General features: G+C 42.8%; 3 protein-coding genes and 1 long non-coding RNA gene across 5 annotated transcripts; 2 read left to right on the top strand and 2 right to left on the bottom strand.

Annotated features, from left to right (window-relative positions):
- The first annotated feature begins 2,159 nt into the window (after positions 1 to 2,159).
- Positions 2,160 to 8,071, top strand: qpctla (glutaminyl-peptide cyclotransferase-like a). The gene is made up of 8 exons (XM_020624481.1): positions 2,160 to 2,471; positions 2,505 to 2,638; positions 3,272 to 3,418; positions 3,507 to 3,800; positions 4,176 to 4,337; positions 4,638 to 4,737; positions 4,823 to 4,939; positions 7,037 to 8,071. The coding sequence occupies exons 1-8, from the start codon at positions 2,393 to 2,395 to the stop codon at positions 7,180 to 7,182; spliced, it is 1,179 nt and encodes a 392-aa protein (XP_020480137.1). The 5' UTR covers positions 2,160 to 2,392; the 3' UTR covers positions 7,183 to 8,071.
- Positions 8,072 to 8,152: 81 nt separating this feature from the next.
- six9 (SIX homeobox 9) lies at positions 8,153 to 11,415 on the bottom strand. The gene is made up of 3 exons (XM_020624482.1): positions 11,001 to 11,415; positions 10,053 to 10,213; positions 8,153 to 8,434 (listed from the first exon to the last, which is right to left on the bottom strand). Exons 1-3 carry the CDS (start codon positions 11,394 to 11,396, stop codon positions 8,293 to 8,295), a joined length of 699 nt encoding a protein of 232 aa, XP_020480138.1. The 5' UTR covers positions 11,397 to 11,415; the 3' UTR covers positions 8,153 to 8,292.
- Positions 11,416 to 11,535: 120 nt separating this feature from the next.
- On the top strand, positions 11,536 to 15,710 carry LOC109974334 (uncharacterized). 2 transcript variants are annotated; one of them, XR_002276951.1, is made up of 3 exons: positions 11,541 to 11,611; positions 14,497 to 14,622; positions 15,629 to 15,710. It is a non-coding gene; the product is annotated as an uncharacterized LOC109974334 (long non-coding RNA). The 2 variants fall into 2 exon arrangements; XR_002276952.1 differs by lacking the exons at positions 14,497 to 14,622; positions 15,629 to 15,710 and adding an exon at positions 13,494 to 13,994 and having other exon boundaries at positions 11,536 to 11,611.
- six5 (SIX homeobox 5) lies at positions 14,211 to 20,093 on the bottom strand. Its single transcript, XM_020624480.1, has 3 exons — positions 18,415 to 20,093; positions 15,634 to 17,090; positions 14,211 to 15,153 (listed from the first exon to the last, which is right to left on the bottom strand). The coding sequence occupies exons 1-3, from the start codon at positions 19,098 to 19,100 to the stop codon at positions 14,471 to 14,473; spliced, it is 2,826 nt and encodes a 941-aa protein (XP_020480136.1). The 5' UTR covers positions 19,101 to 20,093; the 3' UTR covers positions 14,211 to 14,470.
- Positions 20,094 to 20,508: the final 415 nt, after the last annotated feature.

Here is a 20,508-nt window from a genome sequence, read left to right as displayed (position 1 = left end):
TTTTTCAAATTTGCATTTGTGTAGAAAATATTTGCCTTGAAGGATAATTAAGTTAATTAAAAACCATGAACACCAAAAACTAGATTCTCAAATTTGAGGTTACAATCAGAAATCAAGTTATTACATATGAGTCTCCAGACATCTTTCCAAAATCTATGGGTGTGGTCATAGTACCAAAATAAATGGTAAAAGTTTCCAAGTGGCCACCACAGAAAGAACAGTTGAAGTCTTTTGAAATTTCCAAATTGGGGAAACAAACGTTTTGTTGGATAGCACCTGTGGATAATCACATCCTTCACTTTATGTACCACAAAGTACATACTGTAAACCTAGGGGAAACAATGGGTTGTAAACCCAGCTACTGTTCTGAAAAAGTCTGACACAAACAGTTTAAACAACACTGTAGAACCTAAACCTAAGCAAGCTAATTAACTTCGCATTTCATCAAGTCAGCTCCACAATGACACAACTTGGTAAGTTAGCGTTTTGGCGCCAACTATGACAAAGGATTATGGCTACTTCCATAAACAATAACGTCAATAATACGGAACATAGAGGGACTGAGAAATTACATTAAAACTAGTTGCACATTAACTCAGATGCCACCATAAAAATTCCTGATAAGTAAAGCACAATCCTTGGTCATTGAAAAGCTGCCTTACAAGCACAATATTATTAAACCAAAAAAATATATAGGTCTGTTCTCATACAAAATGTATCGGTTATTCCAGATTATATATCTGTGTGGTGAAAAATTGTGGTTGTAAATTACTCCGTAATAAGGCGTAAACTATGTATGTTTATAGGCCTGAGGATATCTGCATCAGACGAGCTAGGGCAGTTTTGCAGCTTTTGGCATTAGTAGCTGTCAGTGAGGAGTAGCTAGACGAGATATATCGAATTAATCTGTTACGCCTAACCCCGAATGAACACATCCGCCGGGTTAACTTGGTCAAAGCAACCCTAGAGTCAGCCATGCCTACAGGAAACTGGCATCTTAGAATTCCATCGAAGACTGGGACCGCACAAGACAGGCTAGCAAAGGCGAAGGATGCATCATTCTCTTGACATTCAAGAAAATACGGGATCTGTATGAGGGCCAATCAAATGAGTATACACTGTCTTTAATTTCCGTTTTTTCCTTTTTTTTTTTAAACTTTATTTCACATGATAGAGATACAGCATACGTGTAACCTGCGGGTTGGCCACGTCTGGTTAGTAATTTGGCAGAACAATCAGGGATATAAATAACATTTTCAGAAGAGCAGACAGTCTTTGTGTAAAAGTCCATGTAATTTCAAAAAGATTGGAAGCAGGGTTTTCTTTTTTCAAATTTGCATTTGTGTAGAAAATATTTGCCTTGAAGGATAATTAAGTTAATTAAAAACCATGAACACCAAAAACTAGATTCTCAAATTTGAGGTTACAATCAGAAATCAAGTTATTACATATGAGTCTCCAGACATCTTTCCAAAATCTATGGGTGTGGTCATAGTACCAAAATAAATGGCTAAAAGTTTCCAAGTGGCCACCACAGAAAGAACAGTTGAAGTCTTTTGAAATTTCCAAATTTCTTCAAAAAACGTTTTGTTGGATAGTCTGTGGATAATCAAACAATTTGATTTACTGTAATCCCCTGGTTATATGTTTTTTTTATTGTATTTATATTTTGTGTTTTATGTAAAATTATACTGCTCTTAATCTGAAAAGAAGCCAATAACCACAGCTATAAGATAAATGTAGTGGAGTAAAAAATTGCTACGATATTTGCCTCCAAAATTATGTGAGGCTGGATTAACTGTTCAAGTAACAGCATCGAGCAACAGTGAACAACGAACGTTTTTACTGTAGTTTCTCATCCTGAGCACTGGGTGGCGGTAGGGCGCCACAAAGTTCGCTTTCAACCACCATAAAAATGGGGAAGAAGAAATTACGCTACTTGCTCAGAGACGACTACCGTAATAAGGCGTAAACTATGTATGTTTATAGGCCTGAGGATATCTGCATCAGACGAGCTAGGGCAGTTTTGCAGCTTTTGGCATTAGTAGCTGTTAGTGGATGAGGAGGAGCTCAACACAGCAGTGAGGAGTAGCTAGACGAGATATATCGAATTAATCTGTTACGCCTAAACCCGAATGAAACCCTAGAGTCAGCCATGCCTACAGGAAACTGGCATCTTAGAATTCCATCGAAGACTGGGACCGCACAAGACAGGCTAGCAAAGGCGAAGGATGCATCATTCTCTTGACATTATAAGCTGTACATGCAAATATAACAGCCGTCTGCTGACAGTCAGCTCGTCCTGCTCGACTTCCTGTGTCAGCCTCCCTCCTACCCCGCTCCGCAGCCCATTTGTACACGTAGCTGATTGGGAGACACTCAGCCTCCAGTTATGTCCAGGTCCAGTCGTCGGTACAAGCCTCTGCAGCAGAGCAGCGGCTCTTTGCCCTTCTGTGACCGTGTTCGGATGCTCCGGGCTCTTGGCGTCCATCTGAAAATTAAAACCCGGGCTCGCGTACTGCTTTTCGGTGTCCTCGGGGTTCTGGTGCTGACGGTGGTGCTGGGAGTGTACCTGTCCAGCGACGCCGTTAGTGGACAGGTGAACCGCGGGCAAGTCGCAGATCGGACCAAAGACAGGGTAAGAACCACCGTCTTTAAACTGAGAATACATCAGACGTGTTGCATTGTGTGGGCTCGGAACATGTCACAGTAAAAAGATCACATCCATGTCTAGGTGGTGACATAGAACTAGGAGTTCGTTCAGAGTTGCCCATTCATAATAATAACGTTTTTATAAAGCAACCAAAGTTGTTTACACATGGATGCAGCGATCAACAAGGCAGAACTTATTTTCCTCAACACTCAGGTCCACAGAAAACCATAGTAATCATAAGATATATGGATAACCGATTAATTGTTTAACAAAATAATGAAGGAGATATTACAGTCATTCTCTGGTTTCTTCAGTGTCAACTAAGGATTATTTGCTTTGTTTTACATCATACTAAACTGAATTTAAATGGGTTGATGAGCCAAAACAAGCAACATGGGCTCAGGAAAATGGAGAAGGACGTTTTTCGTATTTTCCTGACATTATTGAAAAATTACAGACGGATTACTCCATAGTTACTTGCAGCCCTGGTACTATTATTCTTCAGTTTGTTGGAAGATAGTAAACAGTGCCCATCACAGTTTCCCAGGCCCAATGGAGCTGTATTCAGGGTGCTTGATGTTAAACAAATATTTATCCATCTTGTTGTTTCTTCACCAGTTGTACTACAAACCCAGTAAGTGCTCTTTAGCTCAGATCCGCCGTCTGGCCTCTCAGGTGGACGGGACACGTCTGTGGGAGACTCACCTGAGGCCCATCCTAATAGAGAGACTCCCAGGGTCACAAGGAAGCCTTGCTGTACAGCAGGTGTGTGTAAAACTGAAATAGTTGCTTCTTCTTTGCACATTTTCTCTCTCTTTTCCTCCCTCATCTTGAGCCCACCCTCTTTCTTCAGCACATCACCTCTGTGCTCTCCTCGCTGTCTGCTGGTTGGTCCATAGACCTAGACTCCTTCCGGTCTTCAACCCCTCGTGGCCAGGTCACCTTCACCAACATCGTTGCCACTCTGGACCCTTCTGCCCCTCGGAGGCTGCTTCTGGCCTGCCACTATGACTCCAAGGCCCTGCCCAAGAACCCCCAGGCTCCAGAGAGGGTGTTTCTGGGAGCCAGTGACTCTGCAGTGCCCTGTGCTATAATCCTGGAGCTTGCCACTTCTCTGGACGCCCAGCTTCGATCATTCAAACAGCAGGTATATGCTCAGCTCTGCTTTTGTCACACGTGTATTGACGTTCTGGCAGTTTACAGTGGTTCCACTTATGACTCAGACAGTATCTGGAGCACATGCTGACAGATTAGTTTCCTATTTGTCTGTGGCCCTTCCTCTGGCAAAGACTAAAGACCTGAGATGCTGAGGTTTGCTAATGTCTTTATTTTGTCCCTCTGCCTCTCATGCTGCAGTGTAAAGTGGAAATTGCTGACTCTGGCCCCATGTGTTCAATGCAGCAGTATTTAGCACCATCTCTGTGATTTCTGTAGTCACCAGACACACTGCGACAACACTGCAGAAAGTCACCCTGGCCCCAGTAGCTGCTCTTTGATTTGATTCCCTCGCTTTTCCTCCTAGAAACTTCCAGTGTCTCTTCAGCTTGTTTTTTTTGACGGTGAGGAGTCATTTGGAGAATGGACTGCTACAGACTCACTGTACGGCTCTCGTCACCTGGCCGAGCGCATGGCCAGCACACCTCACCCTGCAGGCTACTCACATGCTACCATGATCCAGGCTGTGGTGAGGACACTGAAATACACACTATCCATAGTCATCCTCACAGCCTATTGTAAACTTAACGGCAGCAATACTATCAGGTCTTTATGAATAACTAACCCTGATACTAGATACATTTAATTAACTTTTAAAATCAAGAGCCCAGATCTAGTTACAGTCTTTAACTTCCTCCTTCCTGCTTTGTCTTTTACGTAGTCACAAATCTTAACACTATAATGTGCTGTGTGTGTGTGTGTGTGTGTTACATATCTTAAATAACTGCTCTCCATTGCAGCCACTGACTACTTCCAGCTCTCTCTCTAGGACCTGTTTTTGCTCCTAGACCTGCTCGGCAGTCCTGATCCACTGATTGTGAATCACTTTGATAACACGGCACGCTGGTTTGACCGTCTGATCGCTGCAGGTAAAGCGTGGCCTTAGCCTTTTTGTGAATATTGACAGCCTTCTCTGCTTTATGTCCTTACTGTCCTTCCACCCCTCACTCTCAGAGAAGAGACTCCATCAACAGGGCCTTTTGATGTCTCACTCCTCAGAGCAGTTGTATTTTAGGAAGGATGTGTACCTCGGACCTGTCCAGGACGACCACATCCCCTTCCTTCACAGAGGTGAGTGACAACACTAGGTGGGTTTCCATCCACCTGCTTTTGTGCACATTTTCAATTTGTGCAGAAAAAAAAAGAGCTTAGACACCAGAAATTCAACAAATCTCAAAGTATTGCACAACAGTTTTTATGCTTGGCTACATGACAACAAAGAAAAGAAGGAGAAGAAGAGGGACAGGAGGGTGGCAGAACAACCCTCCTCCTGAAACCCCACCCTGCCCCGATCCCCCTTCCTAACTTACCCACTCCTGAAAGCAAATGGCCTACCACCACATTCATTCTTGTTCATGTATATAAACATGTAAATTGGTGAACTCTTATTTCTACTGAAGTAAACAACATATGCCTGTGTCTACCTTTGTGAATATACATTTCAATAAATAGTATGAAAGGATGCCGTCTCCAAGTCAACATAGACTGACCTGGAAAACTCCTCTCAAGTGCACTTGCCTTTAGTGAAACTGAAGATGACAGCGTTTCAAATCTCTGTTACGCTCACCACAGGACGATCCCTTTTGTTTCACATTATAACGTCTCATTACAGTCTCTTGGGGCTGCTTTGATAGATTACCAGCCTTTCAGTTGTGTCGAAGGTGCAAACAGCTTGAAAGAACCACAGAGACCAGTTTGTTAGAGTGACTGGAAACGTGGCCCTAAGTCACACAAACGTCTCACTGGAACTTGTTCGATCCCTCTGACAGGTGAACACCACGTCTTTAATATTTCATTCCCCCAGTTTATAATGCAGCTTACCGTTTAAACATTCAGTAATATATAATGCAATAGGAAAGGTTAAAACGTTTCTTACACAGCGATGGCCAAGACAGTCTCCCCACTAATCAAACTTCTTTTTTCCTACTATTGTTATGTTTGTTATGTGTCGCACTGTAATTTGAAACATGTAGACCCTTTTGTATTGCTGCGTTCTACACAATGGAATCTTAACTTCAGCCTTTAGGAGATAAGGACCAGCCAGTCTGTTACTAATGGTTGCTTCATTCCTCCTTCAGTCACCATTAAGTTCTTAACAATAAACAACACAGAGAGCCTAAACCAATATAAGCTGTAGTATCTAATGCCTAGACCCCAAGTGAATTGTGTCTCTGGTGCCGCATTTCATTTGACATTTCATTGTAATTCCATTCACACTGAAGGCCATTGTTTTGTAATAAAGTTGTAAAATTAGGGAGCAAGATGAAGTTTGTTGTTACAGTCAGCAGCCACTAGAGAGCGCCCTGTTGACAGGGAAGAGGTGAGACGCTGAAATAGCTGCTACAAAGAACCAAATGCAGGTTCTGAATACTTTAGAGAGTAAGAGGTGCCTGTTTTTGACTCTTGATTAATTTTCAGATGACTCTCTGACCATGGTTTCACTTTGCAGTCATGGGTGATTAGGTTTATAATGAGTACAAATGCAAGTTATATCCATTAAAACTGAATCCACAACACACTAAAATGTGCAAAAATATTTAGTCTAAATATTGTGTGAATCCACTGTATGTCAGAAAGAGATGGTGGATTTGGTTAGTTTTACTTTTAACAGTGTTTAAAAGAAACATTCTCTGTCACGAGTTGAATCCACTGTGTACACACAGGTCTTCATGGGATCCTCTCGTTATGTAAAATAAGCTTTTCTGCTACAGTAAAACATTTTGCTGCCAATACCAAGGGATAGTCGGAATAGTAAAATAATATATAATAATATAACGGGTGAAGCAGAGAGTTGTAACGCTGCGTCATGACTCATTTGATCATCAGAAATGCATTTGAATTTAGCCTGGCCATAGCGGCACAGTGGTTAGCACTGTTGCTTCACAGTAAAGAGGTTCTGGGTTTGAGCCCCGGCTGACCCGGGGCCTGTCTGTGTGGAGTTCATGTCACTGGTGACCTGTCTAGGGTGTACCCCGCCTCTCGCCCAATGTCAGCTGGGATTGGCTCCACCCTTTCTGCGACCCTGTTCAGGAATAAGCGGTATAGATAAAATATTACTCAGCCCAAATGACGTTTACTGCATCACATGGTTTTATTAGAATGTATAGTATGTGTGTGTAAAACACAGTGTCAGTCATCACTATCCCCCCCACCCCCTACCCCAAACAGGTGTCCCTGTGCTACACGTCGTCGCCACCCCCTTCCCACACTTCTGGCACACATTGGACGACACAGAGGAGAACATGCACCGCCCCACTGTGGAGAACCTGACTAAGATCATGGCCGTGTTTTTGGCCGAGTACCTGGGCTTCTGAACACAAAGCACATGTATGTGTGGTGAAGGTCCACGCAGCTCTCACCTGAAGACCTCTGCTCACTTCTACCCTGGACTGGAAACAGCGTACTGTTTAGCACACCAGTTATGAGGAAAGGTTAAGAGATGACCCAGGTGAAATGTACTGAACTGGGATACCAGCAGATTGTACCCGAGTCTGGTCCTTGCTGGACTGTCCAGTCTCCCTGGACTCTTGTCCAAATATCTGGGCATGTGAAGTCTTAATTAAAATGTAATTTGTGCTGGTTAATGAGTATGGTACTTGAGGAACAGCTGGGAAACGTTTTTCAATTTAAAAGCCCTCTAAATTAAAAGGCTTGCTTAATTAAAAACAAAAAGCCTAGCCGTATCAATTATTTAACCTGTGACAGACTGTTCCAGCACCTTCCACGGGGACAGTGGTGAATGACAGTGAGGTCATATCATTGAATAATTCTCTTTAGCTTCACCTGACTGAAGAGCCTGTCGCCTTACAACCTGCTGTTATTAATTTCTAGCTATATTATATGGCTCTTATGGACAGTGTGTCAGTGTAATTTAGTCAGTAGAGTTCTTTTACACCACGTGAAAGGTAGAGTAAAAAGTGTAATCGACTTTTATTTTTAGTCAGTATCTTATAGAATTTGATGCAATTCTGGGAAATCGAAAACACTGAAAAGGGTTTCTGCTAGAAAAATTCTGTAACTTGTAGATGTGGTACACGTGGGAACATTTTACCAGCACATTCTATTTTAACTTCCCTTTAACAAGTTGAAGAACCGGATTGTTATAAAACGTGTTTATACCATGTGGGACGCCCAGTGCAGGGCTTTACAGCACAACTGTGAACTGGTTATGATGATTTTAATGATAAAGCCTTAAGATGCTTACTTTTAATGTCTGGTTTGTATGTTGTTCTGTATATGGTCAAGTCATGGCCCAGGGTCTGAGTCATTGTTTTGGTAATATGCCTCACTTGTGTTTATTTTAATGGAATCAGAACGTCAACTCAGCTGCCAAAAAGAAGCAAGACTACATATCTGAAATATACTAATCAAAAAGAAAAGGCTAAAGTAATAGAAATCACAAATTGAACATTCAAAGAGCAGACTCAGTTGAGGCCTCCATGAATGTGATGTAGAGGAGGTGGTGGGTGAGAGAGATGTGGAGGGCAGTTGCACTGGGGACGTGGGCTGCCTGCAAGTGAAAGGTTGTTGTCAGAGAAGGGACATCCAGAGCCAGCTGTTTGGAAACTGAAGGAAGAGAAGAGATGCATAAGAAAAATGTCAAAACACCGATTTTTCACGTCCTATTTTAGCCACAAGATGGTGCTGTTAACCTATGTTAAAAATGAATACAAGCATACAAAGTGTATGTGTGTACTATGGATGTACTATAATACATCCATTGTGTGCAATAGAAAGCAAACAGTTCTCTTCAATTGTTATATGCAAACTTCAGATTGTTGCAAGAACAAACAAGAAAGATGGTCGTCTTGTATTTGTTTTTACAAATGTTCCCATGGCATCAAAAGACACTCACACCATCATTTCTTTCCTCCACCTGGTCTTTTCTCAAACAGGAGAATAGTGGCAGGAAAACTAGACTAGTTGCCCTCAGACCAACTGCTTACAATACTTTTAGCAGTTATTTAACAGTAATTGCTGTTTTCTTTTAAAAAACAAATCCACCCACTCACTGTAAAGATGAAGAGACTAAATTTCTCCCAGTCCAGACTAAGCTCCTTTTGATCCTCACACCAAGGCAGGATCTATTTCTCCTGCAACCAGCCAGTGAGCTACAGATATTGTTTCATTAAACCAGGTGATCTTTTGATTAGTTGACTGAAAGAAAAAATGATTTCTATTTTTGAATTTGTCAATTTGTACGATGACCTAAACGCTGATAAGTATACTGGCATGTGCCATATTCTCCAATAGGGGGAGCTCTAGGTCGAGAAACGCCATGTGTCCCTCAGTAATAGGGTTTTTCTAGAGCCCATTGCTGCGCTGGAGCATCTGGCGCTAACATGTATATAGTTACCTTTTCATCCAGTGGGTGCTTTCAGACTAGGAGTTACCACAAACTGGGAATCGTGAATAATAAATTTCAATCATACTTTGACACTTTAAACAGTAGATTATTTCTGATCAATTAAATATTTTGTCAAATCTAATCATTTCTGGCCTTCCTGTGCCCGAGTTTGTGTGTGTGTCTGTGTGTTAATTACCTGACACAGACAATTTACCAATTTTATTTCAATACTTTACAAAATGAGCAAAGTTTTTGACAGTCCCTCTGTAAAACTAGACCTACTATACAAGATGGAGGATGAGGGACCTGTTACAGATAATACTGAAAATGTCTAATAAATGTGATTAATCAAGTTATTTTAACAGTATTGACATGAAGTATAGTGAAATTCGGGCTTCCGTGCAGCTGCCCTCTGTGCCCGCTTAGCGGTCAGGGTCTGCTCCGATTGGCAGGTCAAATCATATCACTCCGCGGTCAACCGACACTGGATTTTAATCATATCTGATCAATGTAAGGTAAAATCCCAGATTAGTGTAAAGATGTGCTACTTTTTAGCCAATGTGGATGGTTTTAACGTTTACCTTTAAACTTAACTCTAACTTTTAATTGATTTGGACAGTCTTGATATTTATGACGCCAGGTAAAATTTGGACCCCAGTGGGTGGTTTGGTCACCGTGTATCTATCCCTCTGCTGTTGTCGCGGTAAGTCCACGGTAAAGCTAGCTGCATTTAGCTGTTGGAAAAGTGAGGCCATACTAAAAATGTTTTCCAAAATAACATGTTGATACACCGGAGAACATTAAATGGTTAGAATGAGGCGGTTCCCTGTCACTAACCCGGTAACGTATGTGCTTCGGTCCCTCTGCCTGCGGTTCTTGAACCAGTTGCTGACCTGCGTGGTTGACAGGCCGGTGGCGGCTGCGAGCTCTCGTTTCTCCCGTGTGGAGGGATAAGGTTTCTGGTGATACCACCGCCGTAGTATTCTCCGGGATTTTTCCTGAAAATGTCGAACAAATAAAAATTAATATTACAGCAGGAAGTCATCTGAAGATTGGAGGGGTAGCGTTATTTCCAATATGTGGTCGTTTACAGGCCCATTGGCCTGAGAAAGCCCTTCAAACAAAAGTGTCTCACTTTTGATTGTTTCCACCTGTTTAACTTCCCCAGTGATGGAAAAAGATTTTGGATAGTTAAAAATATTAATGCCAAAGTGTGAAAGTGCTCCATTGCAAGTGAAAGACCTCCATTCCAAATTTTACTGAACTGAAAGTAGACCAGCACTGGTACTCATTATAAAAATGGTTCCTTTTTTAACATACAGTAATCTCATTGCATCATATTAATATATGCTACTGTTATGATGACTTTACAGTTGTATCTGGTAGGCCTACATTTGAGTATGTTAATCTATAACAAGGAAGAGGATTATACATTTTTCCTGTAAAATCTGAACCTACACAGTAACTAATTATAGACTAATTATAAATGCCAGATAAATTTAGCAGGGAAAACTTTCCCCCTGAAATGTGATGGAGTATAATATAGCATAAAATAAGATAGTTGAGTCAAATACAAATAGTGCAAATTTGCACTTACAGTAAGTACTGGACTAAATGTACTTAAGTTACTTTATACCACTGGCCTTTCTAGTTTGCCTCCATTACTGATGAGCTCTTTCACAGCTAAGCAAACATCACGACTCGTGTAGACTTCACTGTCTCTTACCATGTGAATACCAGAAGGATAAATAACATGTATTTAGGATAAGATAAGATTTGGTCTACTTTGAAGCAATAGCTGGTCTCCTCTCCGTCCCAGATGGTGTGTGGTAGAGGAAACCTTCTTCTTACACGATACTTCCCCACAGCTCCCAAGGGACGGCCCCTCAGCCTTTCGGCCTCAGCATAATGGGCTTGGAGCCAGAGCTGCTGCAAGAGTGGGTGGCTGCGTGGGGAGAAGGGGAAGCCTTCCAGCAGGGTGTAGAGGTCAGAGAAGCGCCCCTGGTGAAAGGCTACTGCGGCTTTGGCCTTTAACACACTCTCCAGTTCCCGAGGGCAGGGAGAGGAGGAGGAGAGGGATGGAGGAGGAAGAGTGTAGAGGAAGCTGGCAAGACGATCCATGGAACCACTTTGTAGTAGGACCTCGCACACACAAGCCACCTGCTCTGCTGTGAAGATCATTGTTGTGGAAACAGGACGGTGGTCAAAAAAGTCCTGAGGTGAAAGTTGAACCAAAGTCTTTGTGGAGATGTCTTCTCACGACCTCTTCTACGTGTGTACAGGAGCTGAAGCCTCTGTGGAGCACTGCTTTTGCGGCTTGGTGAACAAAATCTAAGCAAACGTGCATGTTTGCTTATCATTACCCATCATCGTGCCCCGGCAGAATCGAGTCGCAGGTAACCTGAGACCATCAGGGTAATAACAACACACTATACACCCCTGCCTCTCCTGTTCAAACACATGCACGTATACTCTCACACTCATGTTTGAATTTTGCTGTTGTACTGGCATTCACCCAAAGAGTGAGCGAGAGAATGCATGAGGGTTCCACATCGCAGGGAGAAAACGCATTTGAATAAAATTTTCTTGCCAAATTAGAAACATATTACTCATTTAAACATATTAAACGTTTCAAAATGTGATGGCCAAGTACATTGTTTGTAAATGTACTTTATTACAATACCATGTAACATAAAAAATAGAATGCATTTGAATACAAAATGGGAAAACAAGAACCTTGAATGATAGAAACAAATGATCCCTTTCAAACCTACCAAAACAAGCTGTCTAAAATACAATATCTTTGGTTAAATCTGGAGTCATTTTCGCTATGAGTCAGATAAGAGAGTAAAAACAAAACAAATCCCAGGCTACAAATGAATGTGGGGGTACAAATGTGCACAAGCCCTCACAGGCTTTAATGTCAACATACTTTGGTTAAAAAAAAAAAAAAAAGCTCAAACAAATTCAAGCTACCGTGGTTTTACATATGTAAGGACACATTTCCCTTTGCCCCTAACAAATTAAGTGTTAAGCAAAATTTAGAATAAAATTGATTTGTCCAAGCCATTTAGTAATCTACCCAAAAGGCGCTTAGAACAGCTGACCTTCAAATTTATTAACGGGGGGGATGACGTACTTCAAAGTGACCAGTCTAGCATCACAACTGATTTCATACCTGTAGTCTGAGATTGTAAACCCTCAGTTTGCACAATAGTGTGAGCTTCCAAGTGAAAATGAATATCATTTCCTATCAGCATTCATCCAAGAGAACTAGTTTTCTTTTAGTTAAAAGCAAAAATTGATTGGTACATGCTTTAAATAGATTAAAAGTACAAAAGAGACAAACAACAAACATAATGATAAGAAAACACAAGGTCATTATTGTAACTAGATGAGGCACTGAAGTGTCTTTTTGTGTACCATGAGTGGCCAAAGGTATGACTGCTACCTGTGTTGTGGAAAGTTCACAGGGTGATGAGCATTTAGCTGTTCTGTCATTAAAAGTCCAATTAAGAAAGAACAGGACATGGCAGAATAAAATAGAAAAGTCCACCCACTATCATAACAACACGGCAGCTCAACGTAAACATTGTGTGAATGAAATGTGCAAAATATACAAAAAAAAAAAAAAAGACGGAGCTATGACTGTGCGATCAAAACTGTCACATTGTGCTTCACTGGAGCTCAAATGGAATCCAGAAATGTAAATCCATAAATTTAGTTGGGTATATAGCAACTGTGTAAAAAGATTTTTTTTTTAAATTATTCAAAAAAACATCAAACCTATAAGCTTTAAAATAAGGCACTTATCAATTTCAACAGACAGATTCTGGATGCATTTGGAAACAAATATCAGTTAGTGGGATCACAGCAGTGTAATGCACCGTCGCACTTTGTCTAAAAGCTCAGGATTCAAAAGTTTCTTTTCATCTCCCAAGTGTACTGGCTTTTTGACTTGGCTACTGTGCCACATAGTGTCCTATGATGTACTAAACATGCATTGCATAGAGTATAAACCCTTTTATTTCCTCTGGTATAGTTTCACTATTGTAGAGCAGGATTCTAACTAGAAAACTGCCGAAGGTACTACAAAACAGTTTACTGATAAGATGGAAGTTGCCTGCATGTTCAAACACAGGCTGGAGTAACTTGGAGTAAGACAATACTGTTGTAATGTTAACACTATTTTATGTTAACACCACTCTTGTAATGCTATTTAACCCTCAAAGCTATTATGTAGTAAAAGCTGAAGACACTAAGTTTCATTGGTTTCAGATAAAGGTCACAGCTGTGGCTCAGGAGGTAGAGCGGTTGTCCCCTAACCGGCAGGTGGGCAGTATGGTTCTCGTTCTCCGTGGTCCGTGTGTCCTTGGGCAAGACACTGAACCCCAAGTTGCCCCCGATAGCCAGCAGCTTGTAGGGACAACGCCGCTGTCGTCGTGTGTATGTGTGTGAGTTGGCACCGCAGATGGCTACCTCGGTTCTGTACCAGAGGCAAATTGCTTGTGTGTGTGTGTGTATGTGTGTAACTTGTCCAATAAAAGTGAGTAAATTAAAATTAACTTTGTTCACTTTGTGAAGAGTACAATCTTCATTATTTTCCTGGAGTGTTGACAGAAGAATATATTCAGTCTGTGAAACGTGAATCTCTTGAACACTGGACAGATGTGCATTTGTGTCAAGATTTGTCCTTTTGCCAAATAGTCCGGTGTACTGTATAGTTACTGTGGTGGAGCCACAACAAACTACTTCTACTGCCAGCAAAAAAAAAAAACACAGAGAGCTCTTTCCAGGTACAGCTGAACTTGGTCTGCAGTCCACAAAATGCAAAGAATAGCTGAGAACAGGCAAATCCATGAAACTTTGTGTAATATAGTCCTTTATAAGCCAGGAATGTTGCCAAGCAGACTAATCTGTGTTGGGTCGTCTGTGTGGATCTGATAAAATGAGTAAGGCACGTACAGTTTTGGAATAAACCTCTGAGATGCGAAACCCACGGGACTACTCTGATGTTGAACCAGCAGATGAATATCCCATGTAACCCTGCCACAGAGGGTTTATCTGAGACCAGGGTGGTATTACTGTTGTATTGTTGTTTATGTCAGAACATAAACATACTTTAAAAGACATTTAGGATTGACAGTATGGAAGAAAATCCTGTAGATCATTAAAAAGAAACAGTCTGTAACCTACTGCATGCTTCATTGTTTTTGTTTTTGAGAGATGCAGGGTTGCCCAGCAAGGTAAACGCACTACAAGCCTAGCTCATCATCCACAGGTACGGACTGGAGCTGAGTAAGAATCTTGGAGTCTCCATCCATCTCCTCTGGATTCCCCAGTGGTGAGCTGGCTTCCACATCCTGCTCTGGAGAGGGGCTTCCCAAAAGCAGCGACTCTCCGCCAGGTAGGCCTAACAAAGCCGGGTCTACAGGCAGGTCACCCTTGCTGCGCATGTCAAACAGAGTTAGACTGGCTGAAGTGGAGAGGGGCACAGGGCTCCATGCTGGCTGGGACAACTGGGTGTTGGGTGTCACTCCACTGTACATAGGACTGAGTGTGAGCATGCTTTCTGGAGTGAGAGTGTTCTGTGGGGTGGGGATGACGGAGTGGTCCAGGGTATGAGGGGAGGGAATGGCAGGGGTCTGGCTGGTTGCAGACCCCGTCTCTGGAGCACGGTACGGTGGAGACGAGTTGATGAAGTTCAGGGGAGATGATCCAAGGACAATGGGGGTGTGGCTTGAGGTGGATGAAAGCTGGGAGGCTACAGGAATGTTGGAGGGGGTGAGAACTGGACTTGCTCCGTTAGCAGAGATGGGTGAAGCCTCGGTGACGGGTTTCAGGGGCAGATTGGTGAGCTGAATGCCTGCTGGGATGGTGAGAATCAGCTTGCCTTGCTGGACACTCAGGTAGGGGCTTCCACCAAGGAGAAGATTACCTGCAGCGGTGACAGATGATAAACTGACAATAGTCAAGACTGTAAAAAGATTCAAAGCAGAAGTGCACCACTACTGTTAGAATTATTTTTTAAGTGTATTACAATCTGTTCTTTCTAAAGGTAGCACAGTACAGTTGTACATAAATTGAACATTTTGTCATCTATTCTAATCCCTTAATCTATGCAATGAATGAAAAATACAAAAATGATCAAAATCCACATTCTACAGTAATTTCTCTGAGCCCAAGTTAACATCTTCAAATTGCTAGTTTTAAATGGCTCAAAGAATATGGTTTACTATCATATACTGTATAATGAAAAAAAATCTAAAACATTTCAAAGGCAGAATTTTGGCTTTTTTTTTTTAGGAAAGATTATTGAAATACCTAATAAAACAGTTCCAGATTAATTTACTGTCAGCCAACGCATGGTTTCAGCTCTGCTTGCTAAATTTGTAAATTTCTAACCAATTCAGTGTACCTGGAGGAGCAGAGGGCAGCTGAATGATCCCAGAGTTGAGGAGCTGCACACCAGGGGCCACGCTGGTTGACGTACCCACACTCTGAATGGGCCTTAGCTGGTTTATCCTGAGAGGACCCTGAGTGGCGGCTCCAGTGGTAGGAGCTGAAGTCAGGATCTGTAAGGGCACTCCAGCGGAGGGGATGGAGAGAGTAGGGCTGCCAGGTACCACTTGAGGGAACGAGATGGCAGAAGAAGTTTGGATGGGGGAGACTGGGATCAGCTGAGGCATGGAGAGGCCTTTGGCCTGGGGGACTGGGACTGCTTGCGTTGGGGAAGATATGGAGATAACCTGTGGGGCCTGAATTTTAGTGGGTGTGGAGTTTGTGGTTTGGTCCCCCAGGTGCTGTGCCAGTCGCTGTGACAGCTGACTGCTGCTGTTAAGCTGCGAGACTATGGCTGTGGCACCTTCGGGAAGCGCTGCTGAAGCATCCTGCTGCTGTTGCACCAGTCTGCTGGCCGTGTTCACTGTCTGGGGGCTTTGAAACTGTGGAGCTGATGAGGTGAGGGGCGATACTGGAACCAGCTGGGGGCACTGGGGCACCTGGGCTCCTGAAGAGTGCTGGACCAGCTGGGATACTGGTATACCCTGGATAGAAGGCACAACCTGGGGCAGAGAAAAGACCTGAGGGGTGGTATTGCTGGAGGAACCCACAGGGCAAGAAGGGTTTACCTGGGAGCCGGCAGTGGCAAAGACAACATACTCCCCTTGCTGACTGGTCAGCGGCACAGCAGAACTGGAGACAGCCATGCCTGCAGAGGACATAGACGCTGGGAGGGTGAGGGGCTCCTGGGTGTTTTGTGTTAGCACTAGTGAAGGGAGAGTGGCCGGGGCGGACAGAGTTGGTGAAGAGGGTGATAAAGAAGAAGAAGAGGAAGATATTTTTTGGCTACTGCCTTCTGATTCAGGCACACTGATGTAATCCATTGCTTTGCCACTGTCTGTATTGGTTTGCAGTGGAAGAGAGATGATGGATGGAGGATTTGAGACCGGAGTGTCGTTAGTGCGAAGACCAGCTGCTGGAAGACTACTCGTCTTGGCTTCCATGGTTGAAACCTCCGGCTCTGCCACAGAAATGTCTTGTGGCTTGGTTATTACCTGAGCCCCATTCAATATCAAAGGAGAGTTGGTGGCTACAGGACTCAAAGTGACCGTCTGGCAGTCGCCCAAGTTTAGCCCGTTAATTATGACGCCAGCACCAGCACCAGAGATCAGAGAATTTCCACTGAGTAATAATGGCGGAGATGCTGTGAGGAAGCCACTGGAACCGTTGAGGATAAGCTGACCTCCTGTGCTACAAGGGGCTGCAGAGAGAGAGATGATGGGAGCTGTGGAGCCAGCGACATCCTCTGGTTTGTCAGGGGTGTCGTCCATGGCGCTGGCTTCATCCTCAGTACTGTGGTTGCCATCAGACTCGCTGAAATGGAGGGAAAATAACTTGGTCAAATAAATGGGGAATGTGTGTGTGGACTTAGGAGGTTGTGCTAAGCTTGGAGTGCTAAAGGATTGTGTTAAATGTTTAGAATTGTTTGCCATTGATCCAGTGAATTAAGAGTCTGATAAATTAAGAAAAAAACTGCATCTGTGCACTAGATTATATCTCCTAACTTAGTTCACAGCAGATGAGTGTGAAATTGCTAGAATGTATAGGACGATTCAAATTGTCAAGAGGAAGCTTAGAAATTTACATTTTGTTTTGCTGTAATAACATATTTTGTGGGGTTTTAGTCATGCTCAAAGAAGGCCTAACTCATTCCCTGAAATTGAAATTCAAGAAATATGGTGTGTTAAATGTGTATAGCAATAAGTTTGATGTATACAATTGTTTCATTGATGACACATTAGTGTATAATGTCTTGTAGCACTGACATTATGTTCCAAAACAGTTGTCAAAGTGATATTTCTATGAGGAAAAAAACCAGAACATTTTTTCTTCACCAACACTCCCACCCTCGTGTCTAGAAGTGTGTCTCAGTAGGAGTTTAAAATCATTCATAATCATTTTTTGTTTACAAGAAAGTCCAGAGATTCTCAGACAACCAATATCTTCTCTGTGAAACCTGTAACTATACTCTTTATTGGCTGTGGCTAGTTTTATTATGTAATAAGTGCAAAGACACCAACCTACCATCTGTATACAACTCTCTGAACCTGGATCACATTCCTAGAAACTCTTATACTATGCACATTGTCATTCTGGTTCATACAAATCTGCCAGATCGCCACCAAAACGAAGACGAGTCTGCTCTGTGTCCTCCTACAGTCCCTGTAAACCCCTGAGGTTTCAGTCAGTGTGGAGACTGTTCCTCCCACCCCCACCCGCTCTAACCCCGGTCACCCCTGCTCTGCGGGCCCTAGGCAGCGATGCAGGGTTTCAGGAAACCTGAGCCATGGTGGGCGCCTGGATCTCACATTTCATAACAAAGCAACACGCTCTTGGTCTCAGACCTGTGTGGCTTCACTACTGTCAAAAGTCCGCTCCTCTGTCCATCGTCTTTCTTGATGCAATGAGTCTTTGTGTTGGTAGTTTTGGCACTTTACAGTTTGTGTACGCACTGTCTCTGTGCTGCCCTGTGGAGGGCAGCCGGCTATGTTTACATTTATGATTGGTCTATCACTTTTCAGTGACTTCTCTGAGGGATCAAACAGCTGTTTTAAATCAACTAAAAAAGGTTCATGACGCCTGGATATGGCTTTTGGATTTCCTCAGATAAGTGTTTACACAGTGTTAGTGGTCTTACCTTTTGCTGTGGGTCCCGGACGGGGTCCTGTCCCTCTGCCTGCGGTTCTTGAACCAGTTACTGACCTGAGTGAGGGACAGTCCGGTGACCTTGGCCAGGTTCTTCTTCTCGTCCGGAGTGGGGTATCTGTTGCTCTTGTAGCACTCCTTCAGTGCGTTCCGCGACTTCTCCTTGAAGCAGTACACGGTTTCCTCTCCGTCCCAGATAGTTTTGGGCAGGGGAAACTTTTTCCTGAGCCGGTATTTGTCCACTGCGCCCAGGCTGCGGCCCCGGGTTCTCTCCGCCTCCTTGTAGCGGGCTTTCAGGTACAGGTCCTGTAGGAACCCATGGTTAGACGGGTGGAAGTCGTGGCTCTCCAGGATAGTGTACAGCTCCTTGAATTCCTCCCGGTGGAAAGCCACCAGTGCCTGGGCCTTCAACAGGGTCTCGTTGCCACGTAGCAACTCGGACGAAGGAGGTATGGTGGACAGAAATCTCCACAAGCGATCCACATTGCCCGCCTGCAGAAGGGCCTCGCAGAGACATGATACTTGGTCAGTGGAAAAACGTAGAGCCGACTTTTGGAAACTCTGGAGCAGCTGTTCCGAAACTAAGACTGGGTCTTTCTCTTTTTTGCACTCCGTTGCCGTTGGCTCCTCCGGGCTGTTCTCAGATTGTTCTGTAGGTTCCAAAGACAAGGAAGCCATTTTACTTTAACTTTTTCCCACTAGTGGTTCCTCCTCCTCCTCCCCCTCCTTGTGCAGCGCTGCACCAAACCGTGAATGCGCCTGCAGGCGGCCAGCAACCACGCCTCTTCCCTAAACTACAGCCTCTGTCAGAAGGTAGTTGAAGAAAACCAGGAACTTGGAGACAACACGTTGAGCTAAAATGGGAGTACGCGCTTCTCTTACATGTTATAGTCAAAACTTTTCATCAGTTAATCAAGAAGCTAGTCGGCAGATTGAAAAGTAATTAAAATAGCTGTTAATCGCTGCCCTAGATAAACCAACCTGTGTGGCACAATGGCCCCTGTCAGACTGCTCTATTGGACTATTACTGATGTATTAGGCTGGTGACTACACAGTTGTAACTGACAGAGGTGAAACTTGGAGCCTAAGATGTTTTTTTTTAAATCCCTAATCCATAGTACAAAAGTACATTTCCCTTAAAAATGTAAGGGAGTAGATGCATAGTTTAATTATTTAATTATAATTGTGATTTTTGACTTGTATATATTGTGTAATTATTTTGTTTTTATGTTGTGCACATTGGGTGGGCATTGAGCTGGAATCAAATTCTTTGTGTTCTTGAAATACTTGGCAATAAAGTTTATGCTTATAACATAGCAGAAAATGTAAACAAATAAAATATGAGTAGTACTTCAAAACCTCTGTAGACTATGACTGGTCACTGTCCAGTTTGCTCAGTATAGAAGTTATTAATCTACTTTATAGGGATGCATCTAGCAATACTTTCCTCATCAGTAACTCTGCTAATCATTTTTGGGATTAATAATTAGTTTGATTTTTTTTTTTAAAGTCAGATATTAGTGAAAAATTCTCATTCCAGAGCCCAAGGTGACATCTTTAAATTATCTGCATCTTATATCCCTGTGTTAATTTGAGAAATTTAGAAAATTGCTTGTGATATGTATTCTCCAAAAGAATAAAATGAGTTGCCTGAAATGACTAAGGCCTTGGTAAGACAGTGTCTCTGTTTGTTCAGGCAGGACTTGTTGCTATTCCAGTTCTCCAACCGGATCTCATGGTTTGGTGCGTCTGAGATGGTTTCCCCATGCAAATACTGTCGGCACACAGCACAGGGACACACACACACAGAAAAACAACACAAGTCCGCACTACTAAAGCAGGTATAACTTTCACTTGTGATATACTTAAAGCTGCATTAACTAAGATTTAGCACAAATGTGGATAAATCAATTAACAAATTGTAAAGAAGTGTTTTCTCTTTGCTGTACTTGGTTTTGGTCCAGTTTATGGCAGGCATAACACCGCACTCTGTAGCATTTTAGTGAGCAGTTATTGAAAGACAACTTGAAAAGTGGGGAGCTTGTTCAACTATCAAAGTGTAACATGAAATTTCTTGTTTTACATG

The sequence above is a fragment of the Monopterus albus genome, unplaced genomic scaffold, assembly GCF_001952655.1.
Source record: "Monopterus albus unplaced genomic scaffold, M_albus_1.0 scaffold328.1, whole genome shotgun sequence".
Lineage (NCBI taxonomy): Eukaryota > Metazoa > Chordata > Actinopteri > Synbranchiformes > Synbranchidae > Monopterus > Monopterus albus.
Note: the sequence above shows the minus strand (reverse complement) of the source record. Positions and strands in the feature narration are given on the sequence as shown.